The 25,386-nt window shown below is 38.1% G+C and overlaps 2 protein-coding genes across 4 annotated transcripts in view; both read right to left on the reverse strand.

Moving 5' to 3' along the window:
• The window catches only part of LOC106171600 (uncharacterized), a 64,230-nt gene extending 45,708 nt beyond the window's left edge, over nucleotides 1-18,522 (reverse strand). Inside the window, exons 1-2 of one of the 3 annotated variants that reach the window (XM_086996172.1) lie at nucleotides 18,163-18,522; nucleotides 6,481-6,600 (exon numbers count right to left, since the gene is read on the reverse strand). The gene's annotated coding sequence lies outside the window, so the exon portion shown is untranslated. Of the gene's footprint in view, nucleotides 1-6,480; nucleotides 6,601-15,712; nucleotides 17,040-18,162 lie in introns of those variants that run through there. The other 2 variants (XM_013552028.2, XM_013552030.2) reach the window with 2 other exon arrangements.
• Nucleotides 18,523-20,760: 2,238 nt separating this feature from the next.
• LOC147759739 (medium-chain acyl-CoA ligase ACSF2, mitochondrial-like) lies at nucleotides 20,761-24,156 on the reverse strand. Its single transcript, XM_086994809.1, has 2 exons — nucleotides 23,843-24,156; nucleotides 20,761-23,582 (listed from the first exon to the last, which is right to left on the reverse strand). Exons 1-2 carry the CDS (start codon nucleotides 24,027-24,029, stop codon nucleotides 22,066-22,068), a joined length of 1,704 nt encoding a protein of 567 aa, XP_086850935.1. The 5' UTR covers nucleotides 24,030-24,156; the 3' UTR covers nucleotides 20,761-22,065.
• Between the last annotated feature and the right edge of the window lie 1,230 nt (nucleotides 24,157-25,386).

Raw genomic sequence — 25,386 nt, forward strand, 5'->3', positions numbered from 1 at the left:
TATCCATTTGTTCACCAGGATGACAATGCTCCTTGTCACAGGCCCAGAGCAGTTGATGATTGGTTTGACCAACAGGACATTCGCAGGGTGATGTGGCCTGCCCAGAGTCCGGGTGCAAACATAATAGAAAATGTGTGGAATGATATGTCAAAACTTTTGACAAATGCCCGTCTAACCAGCAGAGAAACTCTGTTATATTCAGTGTTCCATGCTTGGGCCAGCATAAGCCCTGAACGCATCAAACAATTATATGAAACCTTGCTTCGTAGACTGGCACCTATTATTAAGTCACGTGGCTATGCCACTAAGTACTAATTTTGGACTTGAAACTGCATATTTTGGTAGAATGTATATTTTGTTCTCATTTTGTGATTTTTTTGTGAAATTTGATGTTAATAAAATGATACCAGGAGCATATCATTCCACAGTCATTTATCTCCCCCATAGTATTGGCTCGGTAGGGGTGACACTTCTTTTGTCCAGTGTGTGTACGTTCTTTTTATAAGCATACAAACAGAGAGAATTTTTAAAACTATGACCGAAATCAAACATTGCTTAAACCATAATAATCTGCCGAAAGCTCTACCTGCATGGTAATATACACTATTCGCAAGATTTCGAAGACGTTTCTGTATCATGTGTTATCCAGTCTACTCCAAATAGGCATTGCTTTTGTTGAGATAAATTCCGGACATTATACCTCAACTGATACAATCATAACCTTCATATTGCAAGTGAATCTAATGATAAGACGCTTATTTACAAAACGTGATTACATGGATTTGCTTTGGCAAGGGAATGATATAACAAATGGCGGACTAATACTTAAAACAGCGAACTTAAAATAGCTTGGTTTGCGTTTAAAAAGAGATGCCAGAATAAGAGAACATATGTCGATTCATTAATCCACATTCTGTGTAAATCCCCATATATTGGCAAATACATGCATAAACCCCAGCAATGAAAACATACAATATCTCCTAATATTTCATGTGCGACTGTTAGGCTTGTAGCTAAAATGTATTTCATTACTGCCGGGTGGAATATGTTTTTTTTAACTCTGATACACATCTATAATTAAAGTGCCGCCCATACTTGAATGTCAGCCTGAATATCAACAAAGTAAAATTATTGCTCCACTTTTTACACATTTTAAAAAGATTTCTTACCTCTAGGAAAATCTTATTCGAGTAGTGGTTAAGACGCTTTCTCTTAACCATGAAATTATTCAGTGCTTCCGGTTCTAAAATGTCTTCACTCCCGTCAAAGACTACAAGATTCTACCACAACGCCAATACTGCGACCTATCATAACCTGTTCTAATCATATGGGACCCCGCATGATGTGGTCAAAACATGGTGCTTCAAATTTCAACAATTTCAACATAACATATCATTATTCACTAATGTACCCATCAGTGGCAGTTTATAATCAATACAGGGACGCCTGTCGAATCATTTCTGCGTCCTTTACAGAATGCTAGTAAAATTGGCCGACCACCCACCCATTCGTCATCGAGAGTCCACTATATGTTACGTTGTTATTCACATGTAGATGGTACATTTTTATTTACGATCATTTTTTCGTTCGTTAGACATTGCCTCTGCCTGTCCGTCTGCCCATATGTCGGCATATATATCAGTCTGTCTTTTCGCGTCTCCTTTTGACTGTCCGACTGTCTGTCTGTCTGTCCTTTTCCTCATCTGTCCTTCCGTCAGTCTATCCGTTTGGAATAAATTCTAATGCCATAAACAGAACTGCGTGCCAACATGTCAGAGATACATTATGTGACACCGTGTTCACATGGTAAACTCAATAACAGAGTAAACCCAATTACAATACATTCGCCATGAGTCACTGACCATTGCCAGATGTTCTGGAACAGATTGGATTGCCATCGCAGGCTAAGTGCAATCATCAGAACGTGCACACGATTAATGATACTCAATGAGATCGAATCACTCGGTACAGTGGCAGACAGCTGGAAAGCGGTGAGCAGCAAATGTGCCAACACGGGCGTTTGTAAGACCAATTACAGGAACATTGGCGAATGCCGTAAGTTGGCAGAGTCTTACAAAGCCAACGTAATGGTATATTTAAAGGGGGGGGGGGGGTATTTATAAATCTGTAGCGATACCCCCAATATTTAAAGAGATATACCTGGTTTGCCGCTAATTTGAGGTGCGTGTAACCGTCGAAAGAAAACAACCAGGTCCTGGATAAAACCCGATGTCTGCTGGGGAGAAATTGAAGCAGTTCTGAGCTGGACCATCTTAAACGAAATAATCGTACTGAATAATTCAAACACAACAAAGTTGTCCATGGATACATGTCCCAACTAATGGATATCTCTCGCCGAGGGAGCAACGCTGATGATTGTCTTGCTTCAAGTTCCTCTAGGGTTTCCTCCTCAATAAAACCCGATTTTATAAATGGGATTAGATGATAATCATACTCTGATGCGTGTTCCGTTGCTAAAAGCTCTTTTATTATATTTCTATCCTTGAAAATAATGGGCGCTATTTGATATCGTCTTTTGCAATTAATTGGATTATTGCTTTTTACCTGTGTGTGTAGAAACTATTAGTTCATACTCAGAGGGGGATATTCAGATCACAGTGCAGGAATCGATGATAAAAGAAACTGTAACGTGTACAACGTTTCCAAGAAGAAGATAATTGAAACCCACTAAAGAGTAATTTATAAATGTAATGTGGTTTTTAAATGAATAAAAAACAATTTATTCATTAAGTTACAGATGAACACAGCATAAAATGATTAAAATGTCCTCCTCGTGAAGTTCCAATGCAAGAAATCACTAATGCATATCTTCCTGTGTGCAATATAAAAGAGGCAATACCTAACAATGCTGTACAATACATAAACGCCAAGCAAAAAAAAAAAAAAAGCTTCTGGAAAACCATCTCAAAAGCCTATAAAGCACAAGATGCCGATTGATAACGCATAATGTACATTATTTTATTTAGCCTCAATAAGTAAGATATGAATTTGACATTTAACGGACAATTCTTATGGTAGCAGGAGAATAGGAAAAGTCATCAACAGAAACCCCACGAAATGTCATCTGCGCCCTACAATAATCTTTACTGATTTCTGTTTTCTAAAGTCTTATTTAATATCGATATGAAATTGAAACCGTTATGCAATTCACCGGGCAACAGGAGTTTGCAGATGGTTTCATAGAATCCATAGAAATACCACAGACTAGAAAGAAACAATGACTTTCATTTGATAATAAATCGTATGGGAAGACTCATAGTCTGGACCAGGATGATGTATGATATATAATTCACATTTATTTCCGTTTTTCTTAGCCTCATTGAGCAACGAACATAACAAGTGTACTTACATAAAGGTTAAAACACACTCAGACACAGACACAATATTGATTTTTGTTTTTGTATGATTTTGAATATACGATATGTCAATAATTCTAGAAGTGTGCTGAATGTCACATGTATATCAGATGTGTCGCTATATTAGCCTCGTTGACAACAGAACTAAATTGCACAGGAAACCTCCAATCAGATACCGTCATGGAGTCAATTTTACTAAGCACGGAGGTTGCCAGTCCATGACGTATCGGGGTCTCACGTCATCTGACCGTCCCATTACGTCAGTGGCATTATTCCCGGTGTAAGTTAGTCCCGTTGTTACATGTAACTCAGCTGATTTTGTAACACTTAGTGTTACCAACGTGTAACTAGACAGTTCTAAGTACACCGTATAATTAGCACATGCAGGCATGGCTCCCAGTGTTACAAAGTATAGGATATTTTACTCATTAAACCCAATAATTTTGGCAACACGTCTGCGAGGCTTCAAGTGAAGTACACACACACACACACACACACACACACATATATATATATATATATATATATATATATATATATATATACTCAGTTAAAAACTGAGCTTCAATGTACTGGAAAAGTGACAGCGAAAGGTGAATGGTAAGTGAGTTCACAACATCCGGATAATGCAAAGAGAAGTAATTGAATTTTTCAAAAGTTTCAGGGTGACTTCTTGGTGTAATTTATTTAATTATTGATAGATTGATTGGTTGATTGAGTTTTTCCTGTATCACTTTATTTATAAGTATTGATATAACCACATTATTTAAATTACAATGACATTATCAATCAATATAATTTTTATTTTTGCACTCGATCTATTCTGTGACATGTTTTAAATAAAAGAGCGACCTTATTCGGAATACAATATCTCGGGTAAGATCCAGAGATACGTCATTCTATGAATCATTCTTGCAATATCAGCAGTGGACTCTTTAATAGCAGATAGACTATACTACACTGTATAATAAGGCGACAACAAAAACCTTCACTCCCACTGTAATTATTCACGCTATCTCTGTATTATTTCAACATACACGATACTTCCACGCTGAGCGTGAAAAATTAATATAATCATATCCTGCCATTTCCGCCTAGTGGATATTTTTATCTGTCCATTTCGTATTCTTGAATTCATAGGCATCGTAGTATGCCAGTGACGGGAAGGAAGATGGCTCATATTACTGCATGATGTTGTACATTCTTATCGTACAGGTGTATAGGAGCTGCAAGAAGGACAGCGGAGGCTAGCCCCACAGCATTTTAATCACCAGGGCCAGACGCTATATTTTTTTCTGAATACGTGCCCCCTCCCCCCCAAATTTAACACATATAAAAGTGTTCTTACCAACGTTATGCATTGTGACTTGACGCGGTTCAAGCACAACGTAAGAGTAGAATTTAGACGTAGATTCACTGCATGGGTTTCATATGTGTCACAGTAATACCGGAGCTCTAGAAGCATTTAACGATGACACATCGTATATGTCTCAAAGTGAAAGTGTACACCATCATGTAGAAAGCCTAATGAGAGGCATCTGATCAGTGCATAATAAGCAGCAATACATTTCCTAGAATCATAGTTATACAGCACTTTTTTCTAAGATAAGACAAAGTAGCACAAGATAATTACTTGAAACACCATCCAAGGTCCGGATATTATCATGGATCTATTTGATACAGTGTCTGATTTCGCCAGTAGCATATCGCTGGCGTCAACGATGCCACTTCCATCGAGATAATTGGTTTTTAGACTAACACGACAGAATGAAAATACATATTACCATCTGTCATGTTTTGTCTGTTCCATGCTGTCACATGTGATCTAATTAAGCACAGCTATCGCGTCTTATTCTAAACATTCGGAAACGGTAGTCGATATGGGCTGCGACGGCCCAGTAGGACCTAATACATCAAGTTTTCATGATTTATTTGAAAGAAAATAAAAACAATTTGATGGATTTAAGGCCCCTCATTGCATGTACTTATTAAAGGTTTTGGAAACTTTTGATACAAATTTACCAACGGTGATTAACACTTGTTGTAAAACCTAGCACATTAAGTGGTTCGATGCCGTCATCGTTGGAGCATGTCCAGCTGCTTTCTATTTGAACAACAATGCAGTAATACATATACCTAAATACGTTTTAAATAGACACATGTTACAGGAGCAGCTAAAATGACATAAAACTTGATAATAGGTAGTTTACATGTTGTTTGAATCAGCAGAGATTTCAACAAAAAAATGGACTTAGATTAAGTTCAGGAAGACAACGCTTGATTGCAATCTCCAAGCCAGGTTATTTCATCTGTATCTATCATCCAAGACTCTGACAAGACTAGACCATTTAATTCCGTGAAGATAAGCGAATTACACAATACTTATAGAACCTCATATTGTGGATTTATTGACTTTCTTAAAATCGACCGTATCAAACGGCTACATGTTATATATAAAACATTACCGATAACGATTCCGCAATTTTATCAGCTTGGCTATGCAATTATTCAGGAAAAAGCATGTTAAAATATATACATAACTCAAATAAGATAAAACAGCAGGCTACGGACCTTCAACAAAGTGATGTTATACATTTTCTTTGCATTGGAATTTTTTTCATTTTGGACCCCGTGTTACGTTTGCTGCCTAACTCGCATAGCAATATTGTCAATTAATAAAATATAAGTCGAAAACATCAATTGATAACTAAGGGAGAATTATATATACTGTATAAACAACATATGTATAGTAGTATAGTATCGAATGTATTCAAACATACCAAACAAGCACAACAACAACATACCAATTGTACTGAATTAAGATAATTGTAAGGAAGCGTTTGCACGCAAATCTACATATCAATTCGCGCTGACACAAGAACACGCACCCACACACGCGAGTAAACATAAGGCACGCATAATTTCTGATCGTAGACAAGTATATGTAGGCCTTCGGTCACCCTTTGGTGAACTAGAAGTATAAATACACCCATCGACGTCAAGTTTGTGTATGCAAATACGGATTGCACTAGCGTACTCCATGCACGCTCACGCATACACACACTGACACACTCACGCGGTAACAAAAACATCGAGTACTTACCAGAACTCTCCAGGTTAAGAATTAGTCACTACAAACGCTGACGATCAAGGCAGTGTGCACTATTGTCACCTCGTGGACCCAAACTTCCAGCTCCAAGGTCTGTTGCTGGCAATCCACACTCTGAAACAGATACCATTAATACTACAAGGATCAATAGATAAATAATTCAGGACAGGCATTCCACAAGGTCCATTAACGATATAGCAACTCACGCTTAATCTACTATCTATTTGATGATGACTTTTCCAAAGTAACAGTATCCACCGCAGAGACATGCAATGGACGAATGGTGTATTGAACATACTGGTGGTCGTGTACCTCACATATATGTTGTACTGGTATATCATTCAGCGTCTTACCAGTATATATATCCCTTCCTTATGCTAATAGTAAACAAACGTTCATTACATAATGTAATGTACTGAATCTATAAATGTCACATAATACGTCTGCTTGACTTGATTGATGGGCTAGTGAATGGAATAAAGAAAGAAAGAAAGAAAGAAAGAAAGAAAGAAAAGTAACTACCGACCGACCGACTGATTGAATATATGAATGAATGAATGAATGGATAATTGAGCGAATACGTCGGAAGGGTAAGCGGAGAAAAACACAATAAAAAGAAAAGAAAAAAACGTATGTTCGCTTCAACAGTCAATTGGGACGAGATATCACTTCCCCGATAGGATCACCTGAAGTTTGAACAGAGCTACTCCAAGATGTGTCATTGAGTTTATAAACTGAGTACATTCATAACAAATAGTGGCATAAATTGACAATACGTTTGGAAGCCATCGTTTAGCATAGTGTGTGTTCTTGTATATGGAATTAAACTTACGGCAATAACCGTACATGTATGTGCCGCCTTTTTCAATATTGGTACTTTATATGAGTGCCTCTAGTGCTGCATGTCAGATAAACGGAGCCCTTTAGAGACAGTAGCTACCCCAATCGCAGGGTTCTTAAGGCCAAGATCGAAAAGATGTTTAAAGCATAATGGACCATAACCAAGCCATGAACGGGGCGTTTTGTGTCGGCGTCACCCACAGGAATTCAATGCAGTCAATGACCGCGAGAAACAACGTGGTTCTCGCTCAACGGGATTGTTGGTTGAATATAATTGTAGTCGTGGAGAACGAGGCCAGTACATTTTCAATTGGCTTTTACAATCGATGGCCTAGGTGAGAATATCACACACTTCGCTACAATTTTCGTATTGATCGAAGTTTTATTGTTTTTCCCCGAAGAAAATTGAATGTATTTTAAATGTACGTTTAGTTTTCAGATAACATGGCGTTGGTTAGGTTCATATTCTGAGAAAGTTTCTCAGAGAGATAGAGAGAGAGAGGGGTCACCGTTGAGTGACGTTTTTAAAAATCTCTCATAAAATATGTTAATGATCATACCTGTCTGTTGTTGCATAAAAATATTCCTTAGTCTAGTGTTGAGTCAAAGACTCATATGTCGTGGGTGGTAAGTATGGGATGTTTGTCTTTTTCGATATAGCAGACGTGCAAAAAGGCCATTTATCATTACGTTGTCTTATTTATTTTCAGAATGTGGACAATCGATTGATTTTCACATCGGTTGATCTGCATGGAATTTGGGCGCGCTTGAGTCTTGATATTTGTATCTATTCATTTGTTTGTTTTTATTTGCATGTTTATTTTTTTGCTTGTTTATTCCTTTTTTTATTTATTTGCTTATATACTTACTTTCATTTTAGTTTTTGGGGGATGCACACACATACAACCAGTACTTCCGCCTTATGGAGGGTTGATCTACTGAATAAGACCGTTTGTTTACAGTAATTCTAACACCTGCATCCGTCAACTTGTTTGCACAATGGACAAGCGGAGCTCTTACCAGGGGCCTTCAAATGCCAACCCCAATATTGAAGGGTCCTGATGCCAACAGGAAAGGGTTTTCTGTTTTCATCTGGGCGAATTCTCAAAGCTTTAAGTCACGATGTGTTGTCAAAACAAACCTGGTTTTTGCGATCAATGTAACGTTTATCATCCAGTTTCTGTTGTGTTCAGAATTCCATAATGGTTTTTACGTAAGGTTAAATAATGCATGGGTTTTCGAGGCAATGGGGTATATATTTTATATACATTGCGCTGAAAGCAAGAGTTGCAGAAATAAATTGATTTTCCCTTCGTCTATTGTTTTAACACAGTTGTATGATGTATCTAGAAAAATATATACATAGAAAAACACATACAGGAGCGAAATTGATTTTTTACACCCCGAGGAAAAAGAAATATGAATATATCACTGGTAATGCGATTATAAGTGGAACATCTGCGTGGAAAGTCTCTGGGGATATCTCGATAATTGCATGTTTCTAACACACGGAGAAGAGGTTCTTGGATCAGAGAGAGAGAGAGAGAGAGAGAGAGAGAGAGAGAGCAAAAAGAGTCTACAGAACAAAACTGAAACTAGTAGAACAATTAATTGTTCCTGTACTTACAAATTCTTAACGCACAGGTTTAGCGTCCACACACCTTTAAGTTCACGACCAAAGTTCCTTTCTCTGTATACGAGTACTGTTAATTTCAAAACTATGTATATAGAAGGATTGCCATTGCTCTAATCTACATTATGCCTTGTGGCTTACCACTGCCCCAGACGACGACCGCCTTAATCCGATCATCCTAATGGTCAACCCTGCGGCTTAACACAGATAAGATGGACAGTTCCTTGGACAAAATCGATCAAAACCTTTTCCATCAGTCTCGAATATCTTGGAATGTCGACACAGTGCCATTAAGTAATAGCGAAAATCGGTTTCTAACTATTGTGCAACAATGGAAAGAAAGAAACAGGCTGCAAACAAATACTTACGATGAATGTTATCGCTTTCACGTGCAACAGGCGCGCAGCCATTCGTCCGTGCGAATGAATTCATGAATTTCACATGGGCAGCTGTCTAAGAAGTTATTCCAATTTATAATTTTCCAATCATTATTACTATTATTGTTATTATTATTATTTCTGCTGTTGTTGCTGTTATTATTGCCGTTTTGTTAATTGCCTTTTTCATGATTCCACTGCTTTCGAAATCACCTCTATATAGTTATTGCTCCATTTTGTCTGTCTGTTTGAATCATGCCACATAGTCTTGTATCGCTGCCATCCACTATTTTCTGAACACAAGCAATAGCAACTATTATGCCGAAGATGAATAACATCCACAATTAAACGCGTTAGCTTAAGTATCAGCAAGCCAATCATTCAATATTCTGTGGACACATTTCAGCCAGCAGCCCAGCATAAAGCCAATCACTTATGATATGGTAGTGGTCGGTCAGAACTGGACATATGGCGTGATTTGTGACCTTTGCAGCACCTATCAAATTAAAACCAAAAAACCGTACTGTGCACACAACAGAAACAAATATCTTAACCATCTCAACTGTCAACGGAAGTGCCATTGTAACGCCCCCTGAGTATCAATGGGTAAATGTACCGGTTAATTAGTACGTGCAGAGGAAAACTGGTCAGTGTTCCGCCAAGATAACGGCATAGAAAGTACATCACTTGCTCTATTGTGATATTCTTATCAGTTTAAACGTCCAAGACAGCACACAGCTCTGTTGTTAGCCAGATCCTTCCCTGTGGAACCTCAAGGTGACAGTGACTATATATCCAGTAGAACGCTTGCAAAAACTGCTGGGTATGAACTGAACTTAATGATAATAAATATAATAATAATAATTATGATGATAATAATAATAATAATATACATGAAGACGAACAATTTTCACTGACAGCTTTGCTCCAAAACACAGTTATGGCAACTGAGCTATCAATAGCACCTATACATTGCATGCAATACATTAATTTGCGGACCAGTGATGATTCTAGGTCCTTAGCTCCATAAGCTTCTGAGGCACTCCTACATGCACCTCCCCTACCACATACACACACACACACTCACACACACACACACACACACACTCACAAACACACACACACAAACACACACACACACACACACACACACACACACACACACACACACCACCACCACCACAAAACATATGTACGAGCAGAGTGAGATAAAAACATCTCAGTAACATGTACAGTATCATTTTCTCTTCCACTATTCATTTACAGATATTAATTTCATCATTTGTCCCTTCCATACCAATACTGACAATTGAAAAAACTTGTTTTTTACCAAAGTATTTACCACAGTTAAGTTGCCCACGTACTGCACCGATACCTGACAGTCTTCTATTGCTACCTGTTACCTGCCATTGAACATTTCTACATTGAGCAATTTAATAGTATCTGGATGCACAAGATATTGATAAAAACTACGTGAGGGATTACTACATGCAACTGAAGGCTGCCTCAAGTGCTGGACAAATATGGTGTAGAACTTACTCTCCCAAAGTGTCAATATGACCTCGGGTATGCTTGCAACAAAGATACACTCTGTGTAAGTTACACAAAGCATTTTGGAATACCTAGAGCTCAGCTGATATTGATGAGAAAAGTTAACAGTCATATCAGAGAGAGAGAGAGAGAGAGAGAGAGAGAGAGAGAGAGAGAGAGGCCAACACATTTCACGGCGATATAAAATTGATGAATAAAATAAACACAAACGCAATCGCACGCGCTTGTTCATGTACCAACCCTAACATGCGCACTCCCATAAAATAACAAAATTATGGTCCGCACAAGCGCGTACAGATGTACACGCGCACAAGCACACTGCAACACATGTAGGTTTACACACAAACACGCGCACACACGATTCTGAAGTACACGCACGTACGTTATCTCGCAAAACCATAGCCTTGAAAGTAAGCACCCTAATTTACTTACAAGTAGTACTCACTTACATAGCTGAGATATGCCAACCACAACCTGTACAAGCTCCACATACCTTAACTCGATCAATTATATATATACGCAGCGGCAGAATGCCAACCAAAGACATGAAAGATAAACTACTGCCCGCGGGGTTGCCAACTCGGCACTTTTGAGATTATATTCTTCGTAATTATCGATTCCCGTTTGTCTCCAGGTGCTATCATCTTGTTAATAATATGATAAATAATAGATGTTTCTGTGTGTGCCTCGAAAAACATAAACAACTTGACGCAGGTATTATAAGTGTAGAGCAACTGTTAAGCGTGACTTGGTGCGTCAGCGTTCGTGTGTGAGTGTGTGCTAGCGGGGGGCTTACAATTCAAAATTAGATAAATGAAAAATATATATTAACAATACCGACTATGGAGACTATCTTTAGACTATCTTGCTTCCTGCACTTACGCCCAACGCGGTTAAAGTAAGTGTTTGTGTGTGTGTGCGTGTGTTTGTGTGTGTGTGTGCGTCTAGGGTCTAGCGTAATACACCAGCCCCTCCTCTCGGTTCCTCGCCTATATCCGGTATACAATGGACTTGGACGAACTCTTGAATGTAATTCAGAATCTAATTTTCATTTTCAGTGCCAACGACATGCTCATTAAAGCTTTTTTGATTGCAAGATTTTTAGCCAGGTAACGTTTCACTATAACACCCGTATCGACGTGGTCAACGTGTTAAGCATTACGTACCTGTACTACTGCCTCTTTTTGCTAATTGCTGAGCAGTAGATTTGCTTTTTTTTTCAAATTCAAAAATACATATCTCCGCTAAGGCAAAGTGTTAATAATAATAATAATAATAATAATGCACCAGATTCAGTCGGGATTTTAATCGTTAATTTCCCAGCTGAACAATTGTGACGTGTATCCTGACATTAGTGAAGAACTTTTTTTTCAGATTAAAAGGCGACGCGAATGAGGACATCCTCCTACCTTGGCAGAGGAAGCTATGGTATGGGTAGGCTCCATCAGAGTACCATTCTGGCCCTGAACAAGATTAAACCAACACATTTTGCATCCGTCAAGTATACAGCAAAAGGCATCGTGCCAGTTGAAGTCAGTAAGCTTAACACGCAACACTGAATCCACTGAGTCCCTGGAAACGTGCGCCAGAGACCTGGTCTACAACAAGGATAAATACATTATTTGGACTAAGATCTTTATATGTTAGGATAGAGACGTCTAATCACGTTTCACAAAAAAAATATAAAAGGTCGCTCCCGTCCTTTTTATGTCATTTACAGAAAATTGTCTTAACGCTTTTTTTTTGCTCTGAACGGAGCCATGGGATATTTTAAATATATTTAATGCACTAACTGTCAAAGAATCATTACTGCTCTTGGAGCAGTATCGCAGGATCGACTTGACGTAGTCGGTTCTATGATTTTAGGATATACTTTTGTGAAACAGGACAGAATACGTTGGCGGGCTTCTATTATATACCATTGCTAATATTGCCAAGTCCAGCTGATGGGAAAAGTTCCATAGTTATTCTTATTATTTCGTTTAGGTTAGAAAAAAACATTTTGATAAATGGCGAGATAGCGGCTGAGGTTAGAATATATGAAATATACACCAGCATATGTCCAGGAAATATGTACTGGAAGTTAAAGTATGTATGACCTGCGTTTATATGATCTGTTTTCGTGTCCTAGGTTAATTTATTAAAGATAAATATATACGATGTTCATTGGAAATTAATACATTCATGTTTATGCATTTGCGTGTTCACATATTGCAAAAGAGTGATCTCGTTGATATTAACAACAGTGAACTATCTCCATTCTAGTTCTTTTTTCCTATTTCGTAAAGCTGACCTTTCCGTTGAAAAACTTTAGTTTTCGGTGAATTTTAAATGCATACTGCGCGTTATCACGTCAAACTGAAACTGATCAAACGTTTTTGAGAAAATGGTGTTGTAAAAACATTCACTAATTTTTTTTAACGTAGCAAACCCAAACTAAAGATCATTTTACTGTACTAGTAATTACCATTAGAAGTGTGTTATGAAACCGTGCACTCTTTGCCGCTCATGGTAATAGGCTAGAAGATACCACTATTGGAGCAACTGTTGAATATGCATTCTCCATTACAGAAACATGCATCTCCAGAGACTCAAATATAGACCAACGATACATACAGCTGAGCACAGAAACCAACTAACGGTAACATGGGACGATTAACTGTGCTTTCCTAACCATTTTAGACCTCAGTTGCTCCTAATTTCTATCAATTACATAGACCTATTGGCACCGACCTTTGTAAACTACATGCATCATTATTGCTGGCTCAGCTGGGTGGCGGAGTCGTTAATCGGTATCAGATAATGACAAAGAAATGCACGCACTTACTGTATTATATACTCGCAAACGAAATCGACGGGTCACGAAATTAGAAGAACACCAGACCTTTGCTCTCCGCCGTGTGTGGAGAACTCGCCCTCATTAAATTCAACAGTGCAGCTTGCACAGCGGTCAGTCTTTCAACAGCTTGCCAGCCAGTATTTTTAAAAGTCTTGACAATATTATCATTAAAAACATGACAGTCCATGTCGGTCAGCTATATCTGACAATGTCAAACTATCTGACCGATAGTACTCCAAGAGGATAAAAAACCTAAGTACAAAAATAAAACCTTACCTCAAACTACTCCAATTATTGACTAGAACACTGACGCATTGGTCCTGCACTGAAGCCCACCAAATTAGTCGTTTTCCATATTAACTTTACACGCAGCTTCCTCATCAGTTAGAAGAGCTACGAAGCAGGCATTTCGCCAACCTTACATAAGTGAAGTTTGCAACCAAATTACTTTATGAGTAAACTTGTATACAGATATATATCGCGGGACGCTTGGGATCTGGAAAAACATTCATAATTTCATTAAATTAATTTCAAATAATTTTTTGGCTAATATTCAGTAAAGATTGTTTATTTTTCTCCTTAGTTCTCCACGCTTTTGATTGCCAATAGTAAGATAAGCGATGACACAATCAATTTTGGATACGGCATGTCAATAATGGTGTAATCTATGAAGGCGGACAATTCAGCCTTGACCTGGAAATCTGAAAAGCCGTTTAGTGTAGCTGTTCTTCACTTTTTGGCATCGGTTAAATTTCGCTATGCCAGTTGTAAGCAGGGGAACTTAAGGATCTTGCATTAATGTTATTGGTGCCTAGTTTCTTCTTACTTATAGGTAATGGTCGACACGAATGAGGTCCGTAGTCGAAACCCCGACAATGTCACACAATCTGTACAAATACATCTTCAAAATTAAATATTGAAAATAATAATGCATATGTTGAACATAGCAAGTGACATCATGTTGCATTGGGAAGACCATCGATGCATATGTTATGTAAAGAAAAGCAAGTGAATAATTTGCTACAAAAAAATATGGTCATTTTCTCAATCCTCGCTTGCATTTATCCACATCCTAATTTTTCCTTCGATCAGCAGCTATTATTGACAGCTAATGTTTTATTTTGACGTTTCTCAGAGCATCTTCATCAGGGAATGAGGCTATCCAGGTGAATAGCCTCTATTCAGGAGATTTATTGGAGCTAATATTAGCTGTCCATATTAGTTGTTGATCGAAGATTTTTTATAAATAACACAGCTGATGAAATCCTTCTCTGACAGTTTTCATTATTTACAACTAAGATATGCCAGACAGAAACACTTAATTAATGTTAAAATCTTTCATTGAGAGTACTTAGACTTGTCTAGTACCCATAATTAAATATCTAAAATGACTTAATTCGAGGTATATAAATGTATTTGTGTGTTGGCTGTGCTTAGATTGACACAAAGTATCACTGACTTATACTGGGACGTTATCTCTTACTTTAAGGCTCTGTCGTCAGATATATGAAGTTGATTGGTTTACATATGTCACATATATATTTACCCACTCCGTAATTTTCTTTACACAGCCGCTTGATCCGTATACTGAGTAAAGAAATTGACTACGTGGGACACATACACATACAGGTTTGGTTGTTTGATCTAACTGAGCTTGGCAGTCGAATAGGAATTAATTATCAGGAGATACCTGTCCGATAATGGTGACTGCATTTATAGTGTTGGTAAAAAAGTGCACAAGCAATCATAGGTATCTTCATACATTTATATAGGGACAGACACAGACATACTGAGAACGTAGAGAGACAAACACAGAGGCAGACAGAGAAAATGATAGATAATTTCATCGCACTAAACGCCCTGGATCAAAGTCAGTAGCTAAACAGGCAAAAACATTTATAGAACTCCCTTGCTTTTCCGGCCATTTCAACCTGCCATAAATCTACGATTGCTGTTTCAAAAGATTATAAACCGAACCTCGCCTACCTGTATTTCTTCTCAGCTGAGGCAGTAAGTCAATCTTGTTCACTGTACAAGCAAATGCCAACACCGCATTAAAACACAAATCTCGTGCTTCACGCAGATAAATACACTGAATTTCAGAATGCCTTCAAAATAAGCTTCGATCCAAAAGCATTGGGGGTTCTCACGATCTCCTTTGTCCCTGAAATATCCAAAGTGTGTTTAGAAAACGTATTCCATCCCTTTCGTATATCTATATGAATCAGAACAACGCACCATTACATCAATATAAACGTGTGCGTCTTCCCATGCTGATGTCTGGTATTCTTTGAAATGCCGACCATTTAAAATGTCTCTGTAAGTCGAGACAATTCCAAATGTCCCGCGGTGCTTCTGTTAAGCGATCGGTATTTTATATATCCGAGTCGGAAAGATCCCTTTTATTCACATATATCCACACTACGGTTCTGTTCTATAGAATAGGCAACAACCTGCGCCTCACTGTGCCGTTAAATTACTGTAGCAGTCTTTCCTGTATGCAATCCAATGGGCACACAAGGAGAGCGGTTTCGTGTCGCCAGTGTGCTTTCTAATTACGAGGCAATCATCATTTCAAACACGTGCCACGAACACCAGGGTCCGTGGAGACAATGTACGGGGTCGATTACTTCCAGACAGAATCGGACGACGACTAACACTGTATGATGAGTATTATAGCATTAGAATTGCCCCCGATATCCCTAGGGTATTATCTGACCATTGGTGTGACCGTGCACTCTGTGGAAACGCCTCTGAGTCAGGAGGCAGCATGGACGATCTTCTGGCTGGGTAGATACCTACATTGTATCGTGCAACGGAGATAGATCTTGTAAATACTAGCAATCAGTAGCTTCCCTGTCCCTGTTAATAACATGTACCATCGACTCATCTTATTGAAATCGCCATGTTTTCAATTGAGAGACAACGTGCAAGTCAGTCTAAGCTGAAATTGCAAGCGAAATCGACTTACAACACAGCATATACACTGCATATGATGTGAAATATCCTGAAATACCCTTTTCTCTCTTCTGTCAGTTGAAATGATAAACCACCGACTGCATTCAAGTCATCTGGTATTTGAGATTAGAGCACGAAGCGTAGGAGGTCGACTTCTACTTCCCTGCAGCTTATAACTATACCTTGTTGAATCACAGGGAGGCTCACAGTGTATGCACAGAGAGGCTGTGTTTATGGGCTCATTTCTAATGAAACTATAGTTCTAGGTAGATCGATTCAACTCCACGGGGACTCTCGCTGATCACATTAACATTACATTAATCATTAACTAATTAACACGTCTCCGCTTCTTTCCAAAGTACTCGTATATACCTGTAACCACCAGCTTTTTCTGTATTCTGCTCAACACAAGGAGGAGGGGAGTACATGCAAATATGTTCATCTGGTTGCATTCAGCGGGAGTACCCGGGGAGTCGGATCGATCTGCGTAAACCGATTGTGTCACTGGAAATGAGCCCCCTCAGTCTCCTCAACTTCGTCAACCCCCTCAATCTTGAACAGACACCTCGCTAGAGGCAGGGAAAGGGGTTTATCATGCCATAATTTTCAGCTGTGCATCAAAATATTTTCTAAAATGCCTAGAAGTGTTCAATATACTGTACTTGCATTATATGCATAGACATAGGAATAGAGGGTTAAAGGGAAGAGGCACTTACCCCCCCCCCCCCCCCCCAAAAAAAAGAAAAAAGATTAAAAAATAAATAAATAAAAAATAACTCAACCACACAAGCCTTATGTGCAAGAAGCAAGGGGCTTTTGGGAATTCGACCGTTGCGCTTTTTATACTTTTTTTTCTGATTTCCACCTACACATTTAAAATTTGCTTCTGTGCAAATGCTTCATATTCATTCCGATATTATGTAAAGGCCAACATAAGTTAATATTCAAGACACTAAGATTGAGTTTATCCCGTGTTCATCAATATAGACACTTCTTTGGCGGCTAATGTGAGTGGAGAGGTTCAGGAGTTTAGCACTTCACCAACTTCTTTTTATCTCTTTTGTAATTTCTTTTTTCATGTTGACTAATGACATCGATTTTCAGGCAATATGTACATCCAGGGGTAGGGTGAATACAGAGGCTGAGTCAGGAACATCTTCTTCACATAAGTGCACTACTGGTGTCAAAGTAAAGTCAAGAGGTTCACAACCAAGTATCTCCCATGTGTGCATCTGGGATATTTTTTCCAATTAGTCGATCTTCTCCAGCCTCTCGTGTATAACCTACAGGGGAATATTATCTAAACCCCTTAAAGCTCTGCGCTACAAAGATACTGCGTTGGTGGCAGGACAAGTGAAGCCAATGGGTCACGAACAATTAAGGGCTCTGGTAATTAACCCAGACATATTTTCGATAATTCCGAATGTTTATAAAACCTTGACATATAAATAAACCCATTAACGACCAACTCTGCTCACCTTTTTCGAATTATAAAATGACAAAGCCTCCAAAAAGAAACATTCCACTACGGCAGGGCAATGTCAACACATACATTAATCCCTGAATGTAACAGACGATCCAGGCAATTACGAGTAGTATACTCAGCAATCGGCTTTTGATTTGTGCAGTACATTTAATGGTATTCTGCTCACATAATGGGTCGCCAGGTATCGATCTCGTCCTCATAACCGGGGTGAGAGTGAAGCGGGGCGGAACCACTTGACCTTGACCTCTCTAGTTCGAGGACAGAATCAGAATCCCCGAACTAGATGCTTAGGTTGACGTCACAACGGCATGTTGTTCGAAGATAAAAGCAGGGACTTTTCCTGATAAGGTTTCAAAAAAAAAAAAAAAAAAAAAAAAAAAAAAAAAAAAATTAGCATAGGAATTGGTTTAAACCTTTTAACAAACCACTTGGTGTGCGCAGTTCAAAATAAAGCCCTATTAATATTCCACTTCTTGAACGAAGTGCATATTGGGCTAAAACATTGCTACGCAATATATTTTTTGTTATAAATTACGCAAAAAATAAAATTTAACCGGATTTACCGCATTTTATCTTAAGTCAAAAGATAATGTGGGTCTAAATTTAAACCAATTTTTAAGCTTGAGTTATCAAATTTATTTTGTAAAACTGGGCCCTGCTCCTTGCCTTTGAAATACAGGTAAATGGTGTATCTTGTGATGACTTAACTTCTGATGTGAATGGTCAATTAAAAACCACTTACTTCAGTGAGCCAATTTACACTGCATTGAAATTGATGTCAGTCAGATCACGTAGCTAATCTAACTTTACCTTCACCACCACCAGGTTAATTCTAACACAGCTTCATTTCAGATGCATTAAATGCGTCTGCGATTGACTAGAATGCTGTAACAGGAATTGATCGGTGAGAGTTGATCCTAATTAAGTGCTGCTACCCTAGCACTTATATATATATATATATATATATATATATATATATATATATATATATATATATATATATATATCTTAAATATACAAAGCAGAGAAATAAATCACAATTGACCATCTGATTCCATTAGTGGTTTTAGTAAGGTAAAGTGAACATCAGATATAAGCATATTTAATCGTGCGTTTTCTTTTTACTGAATCGATGGATTTATTTATTGATTCAATCATTTATGTGCTTATTTATGTGTCTATGCAATATCTAACCATTTGGCAGAAAAACAACCGCACAATCCAAAGTATAAACAAAAACAGTCTGTACGTGTGTAGATCTACAAGACTAATTACGGCCGAGCACAGAGTGAGATCTTCAGCGCACGCCCCCGCACGGCAAAAGTGAAACCCTTCAAAACAAACTCAGAGGTTAATATGCTTTTCTGCAAGCCGTCAAAGGTCGCGGAAAAATATTTACATACGTCCGTTATTACGCAAATAGGCAGCTGGGTTATTTCTGGGGCGCCGAAATGAAAAATTGGATAAATATTTGGACATCTGATACAGTTTTTAGCTAACATAACCAGACGAAGGTTCTCAACTCACACTGAAGGGTACTTGCACAGCTGCAGATACAGATACGGATGTTAGCTCCATTTGAGATTACTGTAATTCGCTGATGGTGTGACTTGGATAATTTTAAAGGACATACACTGTATAAAGCAATCCTACTAATTAAAATATACTTGGGTACATGTTGATTGAGACATTATAATTATGGTTGGATGTTTTTAAAATTCATTTTATTTCAATGTTTTGTCCGGCTTAATTGTCAAATGGCTAATGTTGCCTCAGTGAATCAGTAAAATTTGGACCATAATCACCATAATCAATTCAGCAATATAAACGTATTACGAGTTATTCATACAATTTTAGATACGAACAAGATAAATGCCCAGTTTAAACCTTTTGGAGAATAAAATATGATTTTGATATCGATGTTACTATCATATTCACGGTTTAAGAATTGAAGAGCCAGTTTCCACTGTTTATGATTTTCAGAGCTAGTTGTACAGGCGTAAGAACATACACTGTATCACCGTTTTCATGTACCAAAACATCTCTATTGATTGGTAGGAGTAAAATAATTACTTGACAGTCAAAGCGTGCTAGCGTGCCTCCATGTCCTATTTCAGAGCACACAATACTGAATATCATGAAATAATCAGTAATACATGTTTTTTATCAAAACAATTAACAGAACATTATAAAAGGAAACAACGTTGATGATCCATTTCTTATCCCTCTAGCCACAAGACATTGGACTACTTAGTTGCGACTTCGCGTGACTTGGGCAGGCTCTCAATTTAAGAAAAGAATTGATTTGAAATGTTTACGACTCCAAAGACGATCCATTTTTAACTACTCAACGTCAGTAAAAATATAATTATTATTATTTTATAAGTATATATATCCAAACAATTCTGTAATAGATATCACATGTAAAGCAGCAAGAGGGTTGATGAAATACTAATATTACTAATATTAAGAATTAACGAAAGATACAAGTAAACCTACTAGGTAAAAAGAAATTGCGCGTGCGCACATACACATACACGCGCGCGCGCGCGCGCGGTCAGGCCATGCGATAAGGGCCGTTTTAAAATTCGGTATCAGAATTACGTAATGACTCCATTTCTTCAATTATACCAAATGAAAAAAAATTTTTCACAAACGCCTCAATCCAATGCAGTAATTGGGTTGCCCGAGAGACACATTATTCTATCGATTATTTACAACACCCAAATATCCCCATCCCATACGAGGTAAAAAAAAAAGATTAAACTAAATGAGATGAATTCAGATATTTGTACGAAAATAGCGGATATATATCAAAAGCAAGGTCGCATACGAGTTACTTTGGGAGATATCTACGACATCATACGTGGGCGGCGAAACGTGTCTGCAATTGCTACAGGTGAGAAATTTTAAATAAAGACATAGTTGTTTCGATTGTATTAAATGATTTTCTCAAATTCTCATATAAATTCCACAAATCGAAGTTTTTCAATTGTATTATCTAATTCAATACATAGATAATTTGATTACACTCTTATTAAAAAAATAACTTGATTTTGACTTTGCTCCAAATTATTTCGCCAAAGAAAGCCCAGTATGACTTATTATCCATCGTTGTCTATGTGTCATGTTGTTTGACAGATGCAGGGACATAAAGTTATTTTTGATTGTCAAAAAATACTTTTCTTTGCACTTTTTTCCTTGTACTTTCCACTGGATTGTAGGGAAATGGAAGTAGACAACCAACCCTCTTCTTTTTGTTTGAAAAAGGGGCTTTTGAGAAAATACATTAATAGAGCCGGAGCATACTGGCAGTAAAAAGGTGTTGAACGTGCATTATATATATGTAACGATCTACGTAAAAAGCTAGGAAGAATTAAGGGTAAATGTGACGTGAAATGTTGCAAGGTCTTAAATTACTGAGGTCACGACGGGACAAGACAATTCAACTGCGATGTTGTTTGATTAATGCACTTGCTAAACAAAGGAATACTCGTTACTAACCATTTTTAAAATCATTGTTTGACGTCATTAGAACAACAAGAAAAAAGTTTATTTTAGAATATTTAAGATATACAAGTAGAAGCACAATCCATGTATCAGTCTCAAACCAAATTACACTTCTGTATTCTTATGCCCTTTAGAAGAAACCAGTTTTCAACCTATAGATCTAGCCTAAAGTAGCCAGTTTCATTTTAAATACATGTATGTAATGAATATTTTAAAAACATGTATGCAGTGAATGTTAATTAAGAGAGATAAAGCCTATTATTCTTTAAAAAGTCATCTCATTTGAGATTTCTTATGTATATTGTTTTATAATGTCCTTAAATATAACCGAAGAAAACGTGATTATTCCATTTCGTATAAATAATCAGCAGGATAATTCATATTTTCAACACCCATATGTTTCAACTGCCATCTTTGTAAGATCACGTCGGCTCGTTTTACCATTATATGTTTTAGGAAAATCCTGGAAGGAGATGAAATACTTGGGAGAAAGAGAAAGGCCATCCGGACCTGGCGGAAACTGATCCAACGTCCATTCCTTAATGGTAGCCAGGCGTTCCTCGGAGGATCCAGGACTGTGGGTGAGGATGACGCATGCGCACAGCTCCTGGGTGAATCTCTCATCAGGAATTCCTACCACAACAACCTGATCCACATCTGGGTGTTTGGAGATCACCATCTCTACTTCAACGGGATAAATTAGCACCGCAGCCCTCGTGATGGCGTCTGACATCCTTGCAACAAAACTGATGCAGCCGTCATCGTTCATGGTGACGAGGTCGCCGGTCTTCAACCAATGCTGAGGAGTAATGACAGCCATGGTTCCCTCTTCGTTATTAAGGTACCTGTCAAATAACTGTGGTCCTCGTAGAAGAAGCTCCCCGACCGTGTTTTTCTTCACCATTCGACCGTCGATGTCTATAACTTTCGCTTCAATGTTTGGCAGAAAGTCCAGACAGTTGAAGTTGACGTCGTCTGTGTCTGCGGCGGAGGAATATCTCTGGTGGGCGAAGGGGGAAAACTCCGTGCAGCCGTACCCCTGACTCAAGAGCACGCTGGGAAATTTCCTCAGGAACTTCGACGCCATTTCTTTGACCAATGGTTGTCCACCTGTGAACGTATACTTCAGAAATGAGAGTCCATCGTGTGGTATAGTATTGGCGTGTATCATGTCGGACATGATGTAAGGCATAAGGAAGGCGTGTGTGCATCTCTCTTCGTGAAGAATCTTCTTTATCGTGGTGACGTCTCCTTTACGGACCGAAATCTCAGAGTCTAACGAAACCAGTGTAGAGCCAGAAAACGGAATCAAATACGTGCCCAAAATCGAGCCAATGGCCCATGAAAACGGTCGATCGCTAAAATATCGTGCTCCATCGATGTTAAGCAGGAAGAAATATGCAGCTCGGAGAGAGTTGGTGATCTGAAAGTGATTGAACTGGACGACTTTTGGCTTGCCTGTACTACCCGAAGTCATTAATGCAAGCAAGGGATCTTCCATTTGAACCGCGCTCTGAACTTCAAACACGGTGTGTATTTCTTCTGCACTGGCCAATTCATTGCGTTGGACCAGGTCTTCGTAAGAAAGGTTACCTTCGGTAGCTTTGAATCCGGCGCATATTGCGAGGGGAGGATCGGTGCTGCCATCTCTTGGAGTTTTCTTCCATTCCTGTACGATACTTTTACCGTATAGGGCAGAGGAGCCGAAAGCGCAAACGATGACGGCAGAACAACACGTGGCTTTGGCCATTTCAACTGCATCAGTTGCCGGGGAACCGAATTTTTGGAATATAAGACAAACACCGATTCTCGCGCACGCCATTTCGATGACGATGTATTCCAAACAATTTGGCGCAATCAGCAGAATACGTTCTCTTAACTTTACTCCTCTCCTTATAAGACCTGGAATTCATTCATTAATATTGATTTAATATGGAAGAATGAAAAAACTCACTAAAAACGCTTCTTATGAAAGCCAAAAACACACAAAAATGTACTGTACGTGATTTCCCTTTTTAATTTAAGGTGTTCTAACATTAAAATGTTTGCAACCCACTTTATAGCGAATTAATATACCGGGATACCTGTAACATCAACGTAAATAAAATTACTTAAATAAATAGATCAGCAAATGGATAAATAATATCTAACTCATCCAATACCTGCAGCAAATTGCACGGACTGGTCTTGTAATTGTCTGAACGTGAAGAAGGACCTCTCTCCATCTAATGTATAATAGACCGCCGCCTCTTGATCTGGATGCTGTTCGACCTTCTCATCCAGGTAATCCGGTATAATACGAGTGTCCTGGGGCATGGTAGGCGGCTTGTAGACGTAGCTAAGGTTCATCTTTCGGTCAGCTGTGTTGAAACATAGGAAGTATGTTAATGTTGATCACCGCGTTGTCTTGACTGTTCGTGTCTCTTTTCAAATTACAACCGTTACAGTAACAAGCACCTGTACCAGCATGTTCGTGTTATTTGAGACTCCTTTTTGAATGTTTTCATTTGACTCATTGTCTAATTATTATAGTCAATATTTGATTTCTAAAGACAGCATAAGTTACATTTGCCTGGTGGCATGCAACAAAAAAGGCTCTGAATTTCATCAAACATCAGAATTATCATTTTTGCTATACGGTATAAGGCTAACTACGGTTTTTCTTTGTTGCTATTTCCGTTTATTCAAAGACCTTGGTGCTGCAAAGATACACAAAGTGATGAGAGAAGAATCAACGTCATCTATAATCTATAATCTTATTCACAGTTATGATGTCTGACTATATGATAACTATAATAATAATAAGAAGAAGAATAGATTTATCAAAACTTACGACCACGTTCCTGCAAAGTTATATGCAGTGATGAGAGATGAAGAATGACAGTAAGGGCTGCCACATTATTGATATACGAAGAAAGGCGGGAAAGATAACCAGTGAGAATGAGAAAGTAATATGACGCCCACGTGACAAAACAAAAGACAAACACTAGTGATCCCAAAATATCCATACGGCTACATTTATCATTTGTGTATATTTTGCATTATTTATATAGTTTTTTTATTTTTTATTATTTTCATTTGTTTAACTAGCCTAATATGTTCCTTTAGGAAGTAAAATTTCATGGTTAATATATTTCCCCTTCCACAAAAAATAAAGTTAAATAAATAAATAGCCGATTGAATGAATTAATGAATAAAATATAAACAAAGCGGTATATAAAGCTGTTAATTACCCTGTCACCCACATATTACGTTAAGCCAGCTGCAACAAGATTTGACCTACATTTACAATTTGGAAAAAAAAGGATAGTGAACCAACAATGGCTCTTTTCATCCTCGCATAGCTTCTCCTCCACATTGTTAATGGCGATCATTTTAAATGTCCTGGACGTTCTGGGCTTACAGTGAGGATTTAAGACCTAGAATTACTCGTGCCATGTGTCATATTTTATCAATAATGTGTAACGATGCGGTGTAGTAGGTCTCTCGTGGTAGGAGGTTTTAACTACCGGGGAAGACAAGTTTAGTATTCTAAAGTCTTTTTATGTGATTTTCAGGTCCTTTAAGGTGACTTTCGAGTGCATGCCCCAGTCTTACATGTAAACACAGTAACCTACGTCGTTGCTTCATCGTCAGCGAGGTCTCCATCTTGCCAGTGTGAACGAACAAATAAGATCTGTAGAGATATACAATACGTCATTCATTG

This window comes from Lingula anatina, chromosome 9 (genome assembly GCF_051362555.1).
Source record: "Lingula anatina isolate TDL-2025a chromosome 9, LinAna3.0, whole genome shotgun sequence".
Taxonomy (NCBI): domain Eukaryota; kingdom Metazoa; phylum Brachiopoda; class Lingulata; order Lingulida; family Lingulidae; genus Lingula; species Lingula anatina.

What these genes read in the sequence shown, in the direction of transcription:
- LOC147759739 (XM_086994809.1), bottom strand. Translation starts at nt 24,029, where the DNA reads ATGAACCTTAGCTACGTCTACAAGCCGCCTACCATGCCCCAGGACACT. An exon ending in GTCCGTGCAATTTGCTGCAG is followed by an intron (nt 23,583 to 23,842) that starts GTATTGGATGAG and finishes AATGAATTCCAG; the next exon opens with GTCTTATAAGGAGAGGAGTA.